Genomic DNA, 18,272 nt, shown 5'->3' on the forward strand with positions numbered 1-18,272 from the left:
TCCGATCAGGAAATAACGTACCATTTTGTAATCAGCAAACCCAGAAGCAACTTTCCTCATCCAAAGCATTGCTAAAATACGGTTTTTAAAAAAACTTATTCCCAAATAATATTTATATATATATTTAATATTTCCCAAATATGGTTTTAAAATTTTTAAAAAAAACCGTATTTTTCCCTATCAAATTCTAAGATTTCCCCATTTTCCCACTTTTGCGGCTTCCGATGGCCATAGCTCTGCCAAATTGTATCCGATCAGGAAGTAAAGTACCGTTCAGTAATCAGCGAACTCAGAAGCGACTTTCCTCATTCAAAACATTTCCAAAATATGGTTTTAAAATTTTTCGAATTTTTTCCAACGAAATTGAGGCATTTTACGACTTTCACCAAGAAATGGTGGGGTTTAAGAAAACAAATAGTAATGGGTATCGGGTGAAAAGCAGAAGGTAAATTCGATTACTCTTTTATTTAATATATTTTTTACATTTTTAAGTTATGCTTTTTAATAAGGATATCTCCTCGGAATTTTCGGAACTTTTGGCTCCTTGCCCCACTTTATCCTAATACGGAAGTCAAATTTGCGAACGCAGAGGGTCAGCCACGGTAAAGTCAAAAATAGCCCAACTGTCAAAAAAAAAACTTCATTTTTGTTGAGTTTTTGGTACAATTAAAATAAAACAATTAGTCACCTGTCTTTATATATGTTTTCCAGTTCCAGTGTGGAACAATTGATTTCGTTAAGCTTTAATCTGTATGAAATATTCATCCTCTTATAAACAGTTCCATCTCGGTTCTATTTACAATTTCATATTGTAAGAGCTATCATCTTACATACAAATACAGCTACAAATACAAATACAGAGTATTTTTTTTGTCTATATACAACAGTGATCTATACAGTGAAAAGTTAATTTGTTTAAGAATAACCTTCAAAAAAAGAAATGGAGTAGTTGGAAGAGAATAATTAGTATCGGGTATCAAAGTTATGGAAATTTTGGTTTTTTCATTTTATTGTTTTATGAAGCATTATATATTGGGATTCGTGTTTTTTTTGGTATCTTAAACTTTTTGTGTCTGCCGCATAGGATGGCCCACGGTAAAGCTAAAAATAGCCAAACGAAAATAAAAACTTTACCTAAAAATTGTAGTTGAGTTACAAATAAAATAAACCAAATGTTCCTCTGGGTTTTTATACCCATTTCAGCCTCAGTATGGAACAATCGATATGGCTTAGATTTTATTTGTATATTTAACGCAATGAAATTTAAATTAAATTAGTTCGGACCCCGTTCTACTGACAATTTCTTATATATTTTCTCATCGTGTTACCCGGTCATAGAATGAACGGGAATATTGCTTTTATCGTTATGTATATAACAGGGAGAAGGAATCATCTCCGGTCCCATGTAGTTTATAAAGTATAATTGCTCTTGATCTTGGAAATCTCAGAATTTTATAGGGGTACCCCTAGGAAAAATTTCGAAAAATTTAAAAACCGTATTTTAGCAATGCTTTGGATGAGGAAAGTTGCTTCTGAGTTTGCTGATTACAAAGTGGTACGTTATTTGCTGATCAAATGGAAATTAACAGAGCTTTGGCCATCGGAAGCCGCAAAAGTGGGAAAATGGGAAAACTCACAATTTTATAGGGGTACCCCTAGCAAAAATTTCGAAAAATTTAAAAATCGTATTTTAGCAGTGTTGTGGATGAGGAAAGTTGCTTCTGGGTTTGCTGATTACAAAATGGTACGTTATTTCCTGATCGGATGGAAATTAACAGAGCTATGGCCATCGGAAGCCGCAAAAGTGGGAAAATGGGAAATCTTAAAATTTTATAGGGGTACCCCTAGCAAAAATTTCGAAAAATTTAAAAATCGTATTTTAGCAGTGTTTTGGATGAGGAAAGTTGCTTCTGGGTTTGCTGATTACAAAATGGTACGTTATTTCCTGATCGGATGGAAATTAACAGAGCTATGGCCATCGGAAGCCGCAAAAGTGGGAAAATGGGAAATCTTAAAATTTTATGGGGTACCCCTAGCAAAAATTTCGAAAAATTTAAAAATCGTATTTTAGCAGTGTTTTGGATGAGGAAAGTTGCTTCTGGGTTTGCTGATTACAAAATGGTACGTTATATTCTGATCGGATGGAAATTAACAGAGCTATGGCCATCGGAAGCCGCATAAGTGGGAAAATGGGAAATCTTAAAATTTTATAGGGGTACCCCTAGCAAAAATTTCGAAAAATTTAAAAATCGTATTTTAGCAGGGTTTTGGATGAGGAAAGTTGCTTCTGGGTTTGCTGATTACAAAATGGTACGTTATTTCCTGATCGGATGGAAATTAACAGAGCTATGGCCATCGGAAGCCGCAAAAGTGGGAAAATGGGGAAATCTCAGAATTTTATTGGGGTACCCCAAGGAAAAATTTCAAAAATTTTAAAAACCGTATTTTAGCAATGTTTTGGATGAGAAAAGTTGTTTCTGGGTTTGCTGATTACAAAATGGTACGTTATTTTCTGATCGGGTGGAAATTAACAGAGCTATGGCCATCGAAGCCGCAAAAGTGGGAAAATGGGAAAACTCACAATTTTATAGGGGTACCCCTAGGAAAAAATTTGAAAAATTCTAAAACCGTATTTTAGCAATGCTTTGGATGAGGAAAGTTGCTTCTGGGTTTGCTGATTACAAAATGGTACGTTATTTTCTGATCGGATGGAAATTAACAGAGCTATGGCCATCGAAGCCGCAAACGTAGAAAAATGGGAAAGTCTCTGAATTTTCTGGGGTACCCCTAGGAAAAATTTCGAAAAATTTAAAAACCGTATTTTAGCAATGTTTTGGATGAGAAAAGTTGTTTCTGGGTTTGCTGATTACAAAAAGGTACGTTATTTTCTGATCGGATGGAAATTAACAGAGCTATGGCCATCGAAGCCGCAAAAGTGGGAAAATGGGGAAATCTCAGAATTTTATTGAGGTACCCCTAGGAAAAATTTCGAAAATATTAAAAACCGTATTTTAGCAATGTTTTGGATGAGAAAAGTTGTTTCTGGGTTAGCTGATAACAAAATGGTACGTTATTTTCTGATCGGATGGAAATTAACAGAGCTATGGCCATCGAAGCCGCAAAAGTGGGAAAATGGGAAAACTCACAATTTTATAGGGGTACCCCTAGGAAAAAATTCGAAAAATTCTGAAACCGTATTTTAGCAATGCTTTGGATGAGGAAAGTTGCTTCTGGGTTTGCTGATTACAAAATGGTACGTTGTTTCCTGATCGGATGGAAATTAACAGAGCTATGGCCATCGGAAGCCGCAAAAGTAGAAAAATGGGAAAGTCTCTGAATTTTCTGGCGTACCCCTAGGAAAAATTTCGAAAAATTTAAAAACCGTATTTTAGCAATGTTTTGGATAAGGAAAGTTGCTTCTGGGTTTGCTGATTACAAAATGGTACGTTGTTTCCTGATCGGATGGAAATTAACAGAGCTATGGCCATCGGAAGGCGCAAAAGTGGGAAAATGGGGAAATCTCAGAATTTTCTGGGGGTACCCCTAGGAAAAATTAGTTTATAGAAGCTGCCTAAGACAATATTTTGGCCATCAGCCAAAATGACGACCTTAGGTCAGTGTCGAAGAGATATGTGAAGAAGTTAAGCTAAGAGCGCGCATGGTTTACACAAAAAAGACTTCAAGATTTAGTTTTCCCCACTGACTGTCGTTCTCTTACTTTTTGGGGGACTTTGCGGCGAATTGGATGATGTGGCTAACAGCAGGCAGCAGGCTGCAGGAGATTTCAATAAAATACACTCGGAGTTTGCACAAAAAGAGCTAATGACAATATAAATTCTCGTGGCGTGTGGAGGGGCCTGGCAGATGGGTAACGGGAGTTGGACGGTTCCCAGCTTGGAGATTTCCCTTTCTCTCCGAGTGAGCACAAAGGGGGCGGAAGAGCCGGATGGGGCATGGCTGACAGCAGTTATCGCTGAAGCGAAAGGCAGTAATTAGCGTAAATTGAGTTGGTAAAAAGCGCAAGTGTTCCAAAATCCGCCACCCACTTGCCCCACCCACCCAATGCCCTTTTCTCTCTCTCCTCTCCCCGTAATTTACCAGTGGGTAGTGGTCCCTTGTTGTTGTGGTTGCCGCTACTGTTGTTGATTATGTGGCAATTAGTTGTCGCTTTTGTGGCAAGCCGCGCGACACTTTCAATCAGAGCATCTTATTCCGACAGCCACTAATGCCCATCCAGGTGCGGCTTAGTGAACTAATTAAACAAGCCGATTACGGCCCAACATCCCGCTGACCTTGCTATCCCCCCACCCTTACCCCCACCCATACAAATTTCCTCAGTGGTGAAAAGTTTGCCACAACTCCCAACCGACAGACAGACGACCTCACAACATTTCTCCAGTTATCAACTTTCTGCACATATTGTCAGAGGTGTTTAAAAGTCTCCCAGTGTGTGTGGTATAGTGTGTGGGTCACTGGTGGGTTAAGTGGGCGGCAGCCAGGGGGCGTGCCTTCAGTCTAATGAGCGGCATTCGCCCAGCGAAGTCTGGGTATTAGAAACTTTACGAAATGGCAAAAAACCAAAAGTTTTCAATGTGGTTGCACCAAAAAATATTGTTTCAGGAATTCATAAATTTATGAAGACGAATAATAGGAATACTCTTTATTGAATATATATATTTTTATACTCTAACTTTTCTTGTCGACATTGAGAAATAGACTCTTTTAAGGTAAAAAAATGATTAATTTGCTTATAAAAAAAGGATTCATACTTCATTTAGAGACTTTATAAAATATTCCCATCGTCAATCAATAATTTTCCAATCTATCTCTCAGGGTATTCGATTCTCGCTGTTTCTTTCTTGGAAAAAACACTTTAAAATATTTTCCCAAAATGATTGATGACTACCACGGAAGCCAAAGTACTCCGGAGTACGGACTAAATGCCAAAGTTCTTCACGTTTAGTTTATTTTTCAGGCCTTTCTACAAACGACTTCTTTTAGCCCAACAACCCCGAGACAAATGCAGTTCATTTGCCAAGCGAGAATTTTATGATTTATGAAAATGTTCTACGAATACTTCTGTTTTTCCTGCTAAACAGGAGGGCGTCATTCCGCCCACATTGTAATACAATCAGGATCTGGCTCGGAATTAAATCTGCTAACCGAGTTACAGCAGCCGAGGTGGAGCGTGGGAGATGAGCGAAAAGGGTTCCATTCTGGGGCATTGTGTTGCATATTCAACAATTGCAACAGCAAACCGACGAAGTAATAACAAATGCAAATTTTAAGCTCAAGAATTTTCAGTTGCAAAAATTGTACAAATTTATTTTTGCATTTTTATTATTTCCTTTTTTTTTTTTTTACTTATTTTAGTTATTTGTGCTTTTTGGCTTTGGGCAAACGCAGCTGGCAAAAGTGTAAATGAGTTGAGTTTGTGCCGACTGGCTCCCTCCCCTTGACAATTGAATTTGTTTAAATTGTTGCCGTCCTGAGTTTCTGGGGGGGGAAGCACCAGAATCTTAACCATGCATCAGCAATCAGGATGGGGAAGGAAGCCAGCCCAGCAGTAGTAGTCACAAGAAGCCACTAAACTCCAAGTCGGAACACAATGTCCTCGCTGAGAGCCAATATAATCAAGCGGCAGCAGCTGGCAAAAAATGAAGTGCCAATGTGTGGGTGTGTAAGTGTGGGTGGGGGAATGTACAGTGAGAAAAATATTAGGTTGACTATTAAACGCTGGTACTTTTATAAAAGATTGACTTTTAAAGGGATTAAAAGGGCATCTGAAATACCGATATGGCCTATAATTTGCATATCCTTTTATGTACAAAATATCCTTTTTATATTTAATTAAATTTCTCCAAGTGTAGAGGCGCTATGGGCAGGGCAGTGGGCACTGATGAGTTCACTTCAGTGAGCAAATGAAACGATATTGTTGTCAATTTAGGTGCAACAAAGAGCAGCATCAAACCCGTTCCCACTATATACCCCACTACCTCTCTCCCCATCTCTTTCTAAAATCCTGCAGACAAGAAGAAGACAAAACAAACAGCATGCATGAAATGTGAGGGAAAGAGACGAAAAGAGAGGGCGGGCTATAGCTGGGGTAACAACAAAGGCAAACAACAACAAATTGCATGTCCTTCCGCCTTAGGTTGCAACACAATATACAACGCACTCATATTTACTTTGTTCGGAGGATCCTGTTCCAGGCTTTTCCTTCAACCACCCCCTTCCACTCCCTCCGCCAAAGTCCATCAGGCCTCTCGCTTCCACCTGGACCCCGGCGAACTTCTCCTGGCCCAGCTGCAACATTAATGAAAACTGCAAGCGACCTGACACAGATACGTGTGAGTTGCACAAAAAGAGAACGGGAAAAAGGCGGTAAAGGACACAGGGCCATGGCTGCACCTTTATTTACAGACAGCGAGGGGCATGGACATGGTCGTGGCGGCAGACGGAGAGGTTGGAATGCAGGCAGGCAAAGCTTTTCCAGAATTGGACAATATTTTTAGCCATTTTCAGTGCCTGATTTTCCTCCAGGTGATCTAGGATAATTGCCAACTAAACTGGGCTTAATGGTTTGGCAAAAGGATGGCAATTTCAGCCAACCGTTTTAGACAAAGTTACTCTTAAGAAAATACCAAATAAATGGCCAATAATCTGAAGCTTTCAAAAGGATTAAAAATGTATACTTTTTATAGACAGAGTTGCATTTATTTTTTAGATAGATGGGCTGATAAATAGCTGGGCGAATAAGTTAAATAAATAAATAAATAAGGCACTATAATTAAGCGAAGATTACACTAGGCTGATAGCTGAGCAGAGCAGTGGGAAATGGCGTTATCCTGCGAAGTCCTTTCAGCTCAGAGCCTTACAACCTCAACGCCCTGGGGAGCGAACAGCGACTCGGCTGCCAATTTCAGTTTCTCGTTGACCAATTTGGCAATTTTGGGAGTGCGTCGCCACACAAATTCCCGGGTGCGGTCGTGATTGTCCTTGCTCTCCACCTCCACCTGTGTGCAAATCGCAAGATGTCAAAGGGTAATTGCTCAAAGGCTTGGCCACCACTCACCTGCTTGGGCTGCTGCACCTTGATGGACATCAGGGTGGCCCGATCATCCAGCACACTGAACTTAATCCTGCCGATCATCTCGTTAGTCCTGGCCGTGGCGCTCTTGACGCTGCGTACGCTGCCCTTCTTAAAGGACTTCTCCACGCGCAGGATCAGGGGGCCCAAAGTGAACTTGGCCTTGATCGTAGAGTTGCGTCCTTCAGCGTCGCTGATCACCTTGACGTTTCCAACTCGCTTCAGGGAAGCCAGTCCGGAGAGGCTGCCCTCCGCCTTCTGGAGTTTTTCCACCTCGCCTCCTGCGGCAGGACTTGCCCCCGCCTTGGTGGCACCAGCCGGCTGATTGTAGTTGCCTGATTTGAGGCCAGACGCTTTTTTGGTATTGTGCTTGTGGCCCTGAGTGCCGGTCGAGGACTTCTTTTGGCTCACTTTTGTGCTCGAAACAGTGCGCACTTCCGCTTTTGCAACCTCCCCATCCGAGGCGGGGGAAACGGCCTGGTCGGAGGCCAATTCAGAGGGGCTGGGCTTCTTTTCTACCGCTTTGATGGCCAGCTCGGACTGTAATTGCGTCAATTGCTCCTGCAGCTTCACCGCCTCCGCCTCCTCGTGATGCTGATTGCTGGCCCGAGGCTCCGAACGCGTGTTCTTTCTGTCAAAGTGCGACACAATTTAATTTGCTCTTTAAAAAGATAGTTTAAGGCTAGATTTGTTAAGAACAGAACAGGCTATTCCCTTAGGACTACAAATAATAAATGCTTTACACTTTTGCCTGCAACCAAATGGAATATTCACGTTGTTGAATCAATAATGTATCAATTAATATTTTAAAAAGTGCAATTCCAATTAATTTTTTCCATTCCTACACATTTGGCAAAAATATTTTAAAGCAAATTCGATAAAAAGTGATAATCAAGAGCACAAGGACCTCGCACTTCACTTAGTTCAAAAAATATAGCCTACTTATTAGCTGGCTTCATAATAATTACAACACTTACAGTTTCTTATGTCCTCCGGCCTTCTGGTTGGTTGTGGTGGTGACCTTGTTTTTGTTCTTGTTGCTGGTGGCTTTAACCGCCGCTCCAGTGGAGGCGGTGGGCGTGGCCGAACGACCTGCTAGGCGTACCACAAAGGGATCATAATTGTCGGCCACGATTCGATTTATGCGCGAGAAGATGGCGTCGATGAAGTGGTTGTGTCGGGCCTGGAAAGCATCCGTGGACATATCGATGACGTTGTTCTTCAGGTCACCTGTGGGCGGGGTCGAAAACAGGCAGGGGAGAAGGTCGCAAAGGGCAGGAGGGGGGAGGGACGGAAAAATGTTCACATTAGTTCGGTTGAGCTGAACACAATGAAAGTTCAATTCGAGGGGAAAAGGAGTGGGCGGACATTGTGGTTTTGCTTTAGTGAATTGGTGTGTGTGTGAGTGTCTGTGTGTTTTTGTGTGCGTGATAGGCGGGAAGGGCAAATTGCGGAGTGTGTATTCCATAGGCATGTGCTTTGTTTTCCACCTCTAATTACATTCAAGTGCATGGGGAATGTTCCAGTGGGCCTGTGCATGGGTTTCTGTTTTGTCCTGACCACAGAACAGACTCACACACGGACACAAAGGGACCCCAGTGATTATTCGATGGCGGTCGGGGGTTAGCAAATAATGTAAAAAAGAAACACTGGCATTAAAGCCTCCCCAGACATGCAGCTGGGCGTAAAAAAATATGTGCACTACCCACAACCGGCGATTTATAGCGCTTGTCCTCGCAGACATAAATCATCACAACTTTAGTGCTAATTAATAGGGTGCTTAATCATTTAATAATTAAGTGATTTGTTATAGCTACTTGTTCTAGCCTTGTAATTTAGCAATTTCTACACAGATTTAAAGAACTTCAGGGTTGGTTAAAATAAAGTTAAGACAAATATTTATCCAACTTTTCACAAAATTGTGACACCTTTCCGGGAATGCAATTTAACCCCCAAAAATAATCCATTTCCGAGACCTCGGTAACCCTCGGTAATTTCGTGTGCAGCTGGAAAAGTCCCCTCCACTGGACAGCATCCACTGTGTCCTTGTTCCCCGCCAGCTAATCCTTGTCTCCTCCTTATCACTATGACCCATCAGCCGGACGGAGCCTAACCTCGGGCGAGAGCCGCAAGCGGATATAATCTCACACTCGACCGCCGTGAACCGTGATGAGGTACTAATGTCCTTTTTGCATGTCCCCTGTTAAGTGCCCGCCCACTTCCAGAATCAGTTTTAGTTTTAGCGATTGCCCTTTACCCCCTTCACAGTTAATTGAAGCAAAAATTGTAAATTTAAAGCGGCATGTCCTGAAATAGATAACGGCGTGGGAGTGGCCACAAAAGGGGCTGGTCGCGGTATTATTAGGGGGTGAGCTGCTCGGATGCACGATTACAATTACAATAACGGGAGCCAGAGCAGAACTAATTAGGGCGAATGCTACAGCTGCAGATGGGCGATATGAATGATATGAGTTGGCCAAGATACCGCGGAGTATTACAGTAATGAGACCGAGTAGGAGAACTGCTAATGATGAGTGTGTGAGGAGAGACAGAAACAGTCAGAGACAGAGATAGAGATGTACATTTAAGGACAGAGAGAAAGCCAATACCTTGCCTAAGGTGACGCTTGAAAGTTTGCTATGGGAAATAAAACACAAATTCCACACTTCCATTTAAAAGCTGTTTCAGTGAATTTCATTTCGCAAATTTATTTAAGCAAATTTCATGTTGATTTGTGGTTTGTTCTTCATCATCTTGCTTGGTTTTTGTGGATGTCTGTTTTTTTTTTTTGTTTTTTTGTCTTGTTTTGTTTTTACAATAAATAATAAATAAATAAATAAATAAATAAATTATAAATTAAATGACCTAAAAAGCAAAAGTTTAACAATTTTCTATTTTCTTTCATTTTGTGAAATTTTGCGCTGCCTTTCAAGCGTTCAACTTTTAGCTACAATTTGTTGTCGTCGTTTTTTTAGTTTCAGTTTTTTTGTCTATATATTTTTTACAAAAATTTGCGTTATTTACGTTTGGAAAATTATGCGAGCCGAAAAAGAGAGCAGAAAAGCCAAATATGCAAAGTAGATTACATTTTTTTGTTGTCAATTGTAAGCCAAATGTATGAAAGCAAGAGAGCTACATAGAGTGCTTGAATGCGTTGGTGTGCGTGTGCATGAGAGAGACAGAAATAAAGATAGAGACAGGTACAGATATAGAGAGTAGGTGAGATAGGCAGTTTGTTTACATCGTGATAATTAATTCCGAATCTGATCATTGTTTTGTTTTAATTACAAAAATAAATACGAAATCAGTGTGGGAGAGCGATTACAACTAGAAATAAATAAATTACACTAAGTGAACAATTCTTATTGCTGGTGTTGGTGTTGATTTTGTTGTTGTTGTTACATCAATTTAGCTAAAAGTGTAATGCGGGATGTGTAATGAGAGAGGGGGAGAGATATATGCACCAATCAGAGATGGACAAAATCAGAAAAACACCCATCGTGCGTATACTTAATATGGCCCATCTCTGATCTCAGCTGTGCATGTGTTGGAGTGGGAAAGAGAGCAAGGGAAGCCATTTTTGTTTCTTCACGATCTTTGCTTCTCTTGCTCTGTTCCTGCTTCTTCTTAACTCCTTCTTCCGCCTCTTCTGCGCCATCTTCTTATCTTCATCTTCATTTTCAACTTCTTCTTATGCTTTTCGTGTGTGTTCCCTTTGAATTCAACCAATTTGTGCTTGGGCATTAAACATGTTGCTGTTGCAGTTGCAGTGGCAGCTGTTGCTGTTGCAAATCTCTTGTCAGGTGAAACAGTCCGTGCGTAAATAACTCAACAATTGTGCGGTTTTTTGTGGGAAAGAAATGGGGATTGCTTTGGGGGGAAGTAACAATTGTGCTCTTGTTTTTGCAGATAGTTCGACTAGCACCAAACTCTCGATGAACACCATCCCCACCATGTGGGTGGCGGGGTGGTGTAACGTATTTACTTAACTCAGTTTTAAATAAATTAAAAGGATAAAGGAGGGTGGGGAGGATAGTCAGTGCAGGATGCAAAGATGCAATTGCAAATGTCCGGATCGCGTCCTGCCCCAAAAAAGGGAAAAATGTTTTTTGAAAATTCGCTTTCCTCTTCTATCGGGGCTATCGATTGTTCTGGTTGGTAGTATTATTTTTGTTGTTGTTCTTGTGGGTCCCTGTCTTCAGTTGTTGTTTTTTGTTGGTTGTTGTTGTTGTTCATATTTTTTTCTATGGTTTGTTGTTGTTTTTGTTTTGTTAGCAATTGTTTGGTTAATGCTTCAGCTCTTTTTTGGCCTTCTTGGAGGGACTTGTTGATTTCTTGGCCTTGACAGCCTTTGCCGCCGTTTCGGACTTCGATTTGGACTCACGTGCTTCGCGGCGAGCCTCGATGATGTCCTCGCCAATGATGTCATCGTCGTCGTCCTCATCATCATCGTCGCCTTCCTCGTCGTCATCGCCGGCGATACCTGCAATTTCACCAATTTCATCGACTCCATCATCAATATCATCATCATCATCATCGTCCTCTTCGTCCCCGTCGTCCTCGTCATCATCGTACAAATCGTCGTCATCGTCGTCCGCGTCGTCAGTGTCGGCGTCAGTGGCAGTAGCGCCCGCTCCCGGAGCAGCAGCTATACCTGCAACCTCTCCGGCAACAGGTGTCGCCGCTTGCCCCAAGATTGTTGCACCACCGGCCACCACGTTGTTGTTAATGATGTTATTATTATTGTTGTTGTTGGTTAGAGTGTTCTTGGTGACTGTTGTTGTTGTTGTTGCATGCTGAGATGATGTCTGACCGATAATGGTTGCATGTTGCTGTTGCTGTTGCACTTGTTGTTGCAACTGTTGTTGTACGTTTGTTTGTTTCTGTTGTTCGTCAATTGCAAGGGTGCTACTTAAACTATTTGTGCCACCACTAACACCATCTACAAGTGCATCTTCATCGTAAAAAACATTTTGTTCACCTTCGTTGTTGCTGATGGCGGCGGCTGCCTGGGCGGGTGCCACGGCGGCGGAAACGGACTCATCGGCGGCATTTCCGGCGGCCACAGGTTCCGCAACATTTCCGGACTCGGCTGGCAGGTCGACGCCATCGGAGATTCCGGAGGTCACCGAAGAGGCGCCAGCGGGGGCAACCTCATCCAGCGCTTGAGCGGGGGCGGCTGTGACGGCGTTCTGAGGGGCACTGGCAGCAGGAGCCACTTCATCATCATCATCCTCATCATCGTCATCTGGATAAAAGGCAGGAAGTTGTAAGATTTAGTTTGCAGAAAACATATAGGATTTTTATAATTCTTGATGTGTACATAGAAGAACATAGAATAAGAAGAGAAGCTATGTAAACCAACCTCCAAGGATGTCATCGAACAGCCTGTCCAGATAGTCATCATCATCATCGTCCTCCTCCTCATCGTCATCGCTGGCAGCGGCCGGAGCAGCCTGACCCTGAGGTGTGTCGTCCTCCTCCTCGTCATCGTCATCATCCTCCTCCTCGTCATCATCTGAAAGTCCCGAAATCAAAAGAACTTTGTTACCCAAGGAGCAGGGACCACAAAAAAGAGTCACAAAAAAGGATTCGGTTAATAAAAGTATGAAAAGTATGATTGGTGGCAGGGTGCGAGATCATTGCTGTTTTGCTCAGTGGTTCAATGCAGTTGTTCATACAGTGGTGCTGGTGGTGGTGCGGCCTTGGTGCAATCAGTGGGCTAGAAACCGATCAAAGATCAGTGGACCTACCGTCATCATCATCGATCAGATCCCCTAGATCGGGCTCATCATCATCATCCTCGTCATCATCGTCGTCCTCGTCATCGTCACTGGCCGGAGCCGCCGCTGGAGCCACATCATTGTTGACCGTCTGCTGCCGGGCCACGGCCCTTTCGCTTCTGGAGAGCCGCTGCAGCGGGGATGCCTCAATCTGCAGCAGCAACGCGCTCAGGACGCACAACAAAATCACGAACTTCATTCTGTTAGATCTGCAAGAGACAGAGTTGAAATGGCCAGTTGTTAAATTTCGAATTTTATTTTCATTTTTAAATTGCCCGCAATTGACGGGCTTCTCAGCCACTTTCTTTTTCGCAACTGGACAAATTACACATTTAGTTCGTTCGGTCAATAAGCCAGCCAAAAAGATACAAAGCTTTAAGCAAAGAAAGCAGCAGACAAAGGAGCGGCTCCTCGTTCGTGTGAGAGTGCGAATGTAAACATGTTTTCGAGTAGCGCCTCAAAGTTGCCGCCGCCGGCAGTTGTCTGCTTGTCCAGTTGCCTGGCACTTGACACACAACACACACAACATACAGCAACAGTTGCAGCAACCTGAGCAACAACAACACCTTTTTCGGACAGCTGCAGGCGCCACCGTGTGGCACCGTGTGGCAGTTGAAATCCTAGCGAGACGAGCGGGTCTCACTCTCTCCCAGGTCGGTGGGAAACTGGCCAAAGTTCTCGCAGGAAATCCAGACTGAGAGGGTATTTACAGCTTCGGTGTGGCTGTGTGTTGCTGTTGCTGCTGCCATTGCTGGTGGCTTTTTAGTCATGACAATCGGCATGACCAACAGCCAACGGCAATTGCAAACAACCGCAGCAATTGTTGCTGTTTCTGTTGCTTTTGTTACTGTTGTTATTGTCGCAGTGTCAAGTGCGGCTGCTGCGGGCTTAGTGAAAGCGACGGCAACGTTGACAGAGACTGAAGCAGAAGCAGCAGCAGCAGAGACAGAGCTATAAGCCACCGCGACTGCGACGCAACGTTTTTCCCAAAAACTTGTTTGCAACGATTTGTTGCAGCAACTGTTGTTGCTGCTGCGTGGCTGCTTATTGAAAAATGAGTAAAACGCTTTCTGGAAATCAAGTCCAGAGCTGATAAGCAAACGGCAAAGTGGCCATAAACCAAAGTGAAAACCCAGTGACCTACTGGCCAACTGCAGCAGCAACATAAACGACAGCAACAGCAATATCAGCAACTTGGGGCAGTAGCCTTTACAATGGGTCTTTAGTTTCTGGGCTTGGGTTTGGGTTTCGGTTTCGGTTTTTAGAAAATCACCGAGTCGCTGTTTTATGGTTTTCCAATGGCCCAAGTTTCTGAGGTGAAAGACAGCGCCAGTGGCAGCATCGGATTTACGGCAACAGCAGTGTCAGCAGCCAAAGCAGCGAAGGCTGGCTCTTAATTAAAACTTTTACGATGCCAAGCTCCTGAGCGATGTTTATTAAATACCGATGCTCGAGGCAAATGCCTTCTGAGCGGGCCAAGACGTTGAGGAGTGGTTGGAAATGAGGCAAGTTCTTAGGCAAAATATGACGCCATATCACTTGGTCTAGGACACACAATCTCTAAGACAGTGGGTGTTTGTTTGTCAAATACGAGAAAAAATGTAAAGTTGCTTGAGGAGGAAAATATAACTTTTAGGAGCGAAAGAAACCTTTGATAAAAATCCTAAAAATTAGTCGTCTCTTAGCAATAGCTTTAAAAATCCTCCCTCCGAACCACTGTCGCTGCTGCCAAATCCTCTCTAGTCTTCTCCCATACTTTTCCCTTGGGCTGAAGCGTCCTTCTGTTTCGAAGTACTTATAAACTACCGCCTATTGAAGTCTTGAGGAAATTGCATTTACTTTTCGCACCGTCCCCAGCCCCTTCTGCCACAATGCGCTTTTATCTACCATTTTTCTCGCCGAACTCTGAGCATTTCACGCGTCATGCCGCAACAACAGCCACAAGCCGAAGAACAGCTATATGAGTGGGGTTAGGGGGGCGTGGCCAGGGGCAGAGCACCGCCGGAAGGGTTGAAGGGTGAAGGGCAGGCAACAATGCAATGCAAAACTTCTGACAAGCGTGGGACAGAATGGGACCTCGCTCCCTCACTCCTCGTGTTGTTTCTTCAAACTCTATCAAGTTTTTTGAATTTATTTATTTTTTTTTTAGCTTTAACATAGCACTTGGTTCCTTGTTCTTTCTCTTCATTGGATTCTTCTTGCACTTCTCCATGGTGTTGTCTATTGTAGGGACTAACTCATATGGAACGCTGCTCCCACTATACAATATTTTAATGCCCCCCCTATAGAAAAACGCAACTAACCGTGTGTGCATTCTACATTAATATTCATGTGCGTGATGCTGATGGAGAAGATACCGGGTGGAGTGCACTGGCAGAAGAATTATGTCAGAACTTTAGGTGTTGAGTTTCTTCCTCTCTTTCAATTAGAAACCTCTGACTATTCTCAGTGCATTTTAGAAGTGTTTGCTGTGCACTTGCACGTCACATAGCCAGCAAAAATTACTTAAGCCCCACTTTAGAAGGAAAGAGCAAGCTGCAGGGAAGTGCCATGGGTGGCGATGAGATCTTGGAAAGAGGGGAGGAAACCTTGCCTCAGGCGAAGCAGCTGCCACTTGACATTAGATTCTGTGCTGCCGCCTCGACTCCTTTATCCTTTATCCAGCCGCATTGTCATATCGCCGTCATATCAATAAATATGCAGGCCGCACAAAAGGCCACGTGCAGACAGGATTTGCATCCGCGTCCTCGAAGACACACCTGACAGTGCACCTGATTTTCACCCCATCCGTGCAAAAATCCCTCTTTGTTCGGGGCTAGCCCCATATGTTTGCGGAACCTTCCTTGTCTTCGCAGCTGCGGTGCAGTTAATTTTCCAAGACAATGGCCCAGAAGGTGGCGTGGAAAAATAAGCTTTACACGTGCCGCTTCAACGACCACGCCCCACCAAAATTTACGGCAAGTGGTTTAGGTTCAGAAGTTGAGTTTCGGGGGAGTTTCATGCTTAAATTCCTTTTCTAACAAAAAATATTCCAAAATTAAATTTCTCTCAAATTTTTCCCACATTTTTCTACATTTACATTTCAGGTTTTTTGGTTTTTTTTTTCTAACATTTGCCGTCACTTAAATTAGGACTTTGTTGCCACCTGGCAGAACAAGTTGGCAGCTTCAGCTGCAAGGGAAGTCTCTTCCCAAAAAAGAAGAAAAAACTGACAAGCTGCATAAACTTGGTCATGAACTAACTACTTAGAAGAGCAAAAAGCAAAAACTGCGTAAAAACACTACCGAAAAATGTGCGAAAAAGTGCAAAATGAATTGGAGCCACTCGAATTTGCTGCAGACATCGTTAATAGCTTGTCCTTGCTGGAGGATCCTTGCTCCTGGCTGCATTCCCATCCGTATCACTCATACGCCCCGTTGGCCCGTTGTTATGTTGAGTGTGTTTTGTTTTGGCAGCAAAGTGCTGGCCAATGTAAACAGTGTAAACTATAACTTGGCTGCTGGGAACTTGGCTAGCTGGTTGGTTGGTTGGTTGCTTGGAACTGGTTGAGGTGGCTGGTTCTGATGCTTCAGATGCTGCTGCTCGGCTGGAAGGCCAGGAAACACTTAAATTAACTGCTTCAAGTCGTTCGAATGTGGGTCAGCCGGGCAGAAGAAACCTGAGAGCTGAGCCATGAGAGATGATTACTCAACTCGGTTCGGTTTGCTTCGGTTTGGAATAGTTTTGTTTGGTTTGGTCTGCCAGCCGCAGAGCCCTAGTCCCCAATACCCTGACCCTCGAACGGCAAACAACATCAGCAGCACATGTGAAAATAGAGCGCATAAAAACCAGAGAAATTGCCAGCTGAACTGTATTGTGCTGGCCCTAAATTGCCGCAGATACAATTTATGACCCGGCCAGTTAAGAGTCCGACTCCGAGCACAAGTACAAGTTGCCTTCCGCAGTTGAAAATCAATTAAAAGTTCTTGCCCAAGACGTCTTGCCCCAACCAAGGCTATGTCCAGACGAGATGAGCTTTATGGCCGAGGGGACCAGGGTCTCTACATGCAAACGCTTAGATTTCCCACAAAAAAAAATATACGGAAAGCAGATAGAAATCGCTGGTAATCCTCTACACGTTCACACAGTTTTTATTTCAATGCCCCTGGGACCCGACTTTAAGAACAATATTCGAGAGCAGGACACTCAAATTTTCACACAGCAAAATCCTGAATAATCCCTTGAGCTTTGACGCAGTATTGGTGGCATTTAATATTTGTCCAAAAAATAGAGATTAGCTCTAGAATATTATTTGCTCTGGATAGAAGCACCAAATCGTTAAATCTAACACATATCTTTATACTCGAATGTAGAAACTATTAATTAGCAATAAGATGCAACCTTGGAATGTGGAAAAATATTTAGAGGGAAGAAGCTTAATTATTTTTCACAATTTTTTTCACTAAAAATTGGTAAGTCCTTTTGTTTAAACATCTAATTATGAGGAAATGGAACACAAACTAGTTTGAAAATGATCATAATCCTTTGCGGGTGTGTGTGTTTCTTTTTTGGAATCCAATGGCTAACCTTGACTAACAATTGTTCACTGATCGTAGCACAGAACCGATAATAACCGATTATATAGTTTGAATAGTTTTGGACCGGAGTTTAGACCGTAGCGCTCTCCTCGAGTTGCCGTCAAAGACTGTCGCTGGCGAATTGCTTCTTGGATGGTTTTGAGTTTTCAGTTTTCAGTCTTGAGCTTCGAGTGGCGTCGCCCCCCTGCGATTGCCCGATTCTTCGGAGACTTTCTTTTTTTTACTGCCGCAGCGCTGCCGACGCCGCGCTGCTCTTTACCTGTTTTTGGTTTTTTTTTGTATTTTTCTGGCAACCGACGATTCGATTCGAATTGAGTCGATTGTGGGTTGTGGCGTGGATTCTGGCCTGAGCTTGGATGCCTGGCTTTCTGATTTGGGATTTCGATTTCGGAGCTCGGTTGCTTTTCCAGCACCGCCGCGCACTCAACTCAAAATACTCAACTGTCTCGCTCGACTGACCGTCTGCAACTGATCACTGGCTCTTGGCTCCGCTTACCAGCTTACCAACTTACCAGCTTACTTACCAGGTTACTTCCCCAACTCACTAGCTTGCCACCAAAACCGAAGCTCGACCGAAGCGTGAACTTGCATTGCGTGGCTTCCACTTGGCTTTCATTCGCTCTTGAGTCTTCCGGCTCTCACCTGGGCGCTCTCTCAGCCCGATTCTTCAATTAATTTGACAGGCTGGGCTGGTCCGGTCTGGTCTGGTCTGGGAAAGTATTTGGCACACTAAACGGCCAGCTATAACAGTTAGCGGCTTGTCAGCGGCGGCCACTTCATGAATTATGATCTAAGACGGGCGAGTCTCGTTGATTTGTGATT

The 18,272-nt window shown here is 43.1% G+C and overlaps 1 protein-coding gene across 2 annotated transcripts; it reads right to left on the reverse strand.

The window, feature by feature from the left end:
• Positions 1-6,695: 6,695 nt before the first annotated feature.
• Positions 6,696-17,941, reverse strand: ect (ectodermal). Of its 2 annotated transcripts, none has more exons than XM_043210884.2 (8): positions 17,893-17,941; positions 12,844-13,082; positions 12,456-12,608; positions 12,072-12,338; positions 11,475-11,573; positions 8,068-8,320; positions 7,076-7,721; positions 6,696-7,016 (listed from the first exon to the last, which is right to left on the reverse strand). In XM_043210884.2, the coding sequence occupies exons 2-8, from the start codon at positions 13,070-13,072 to the stop codon at positions 6,867-6,869; spliced, it is 1,797 nt and encodes a 598-aa protein (XP_043066819.1). In that variant the 5' UTR covers positions 13,073-13,082; positions 17,893-17,941; the 3' UTR covers positions 6,696-6,866. The 2 variants fall into 2 exon arrangements, with proteins under 2 accessions (XP_043066819.1, XP_043066818.1); XM_043210883.2 differs by lacking the exon at positions 17,893-17,941 and adding an exon at positions 17,440-17,574.
• Positions 17,942-18,272: the final 331 nt, after the last annotated feature.

The sequence above is a fragment of the Drosophila bipectinata genome, chromosome 3L, assembly GCF_030179905.1.
Source record: "Drosophila bipectinata strain 14024-0381.07 chromosome 3L, DbipHiC1v2, whole genome shotgun sequence".
NCBI lineage: Eukaryota > Metazoa > Arthropoda > Insecta > Diptera > Drosophilidae > Drosophila > Drosophila bipectinata.

Coding starts and splice junctions, on each gene's coding strand:
- ect (XM_043210884.2), bottom strand. CDS start 13,072: ATGAAGTTCGTGATTTTGTTGTGCGTCCTGAGCGCGTTGCTGCTGCAG. Junction 12,609..12,843: donor TCTGATCGATGATGATGACG/GTAGGTCCACTG, acceptor CGGGACTTTCAG/ATGATGACGAGGAGGAGGAT. Junction 7,722..8,067: donor GCCGGAGGACATAAGAAACT/GTAAGTGTTGTA, acceptor GCACTTTGACAG/AAAGAACACGCGTTCGGAGC.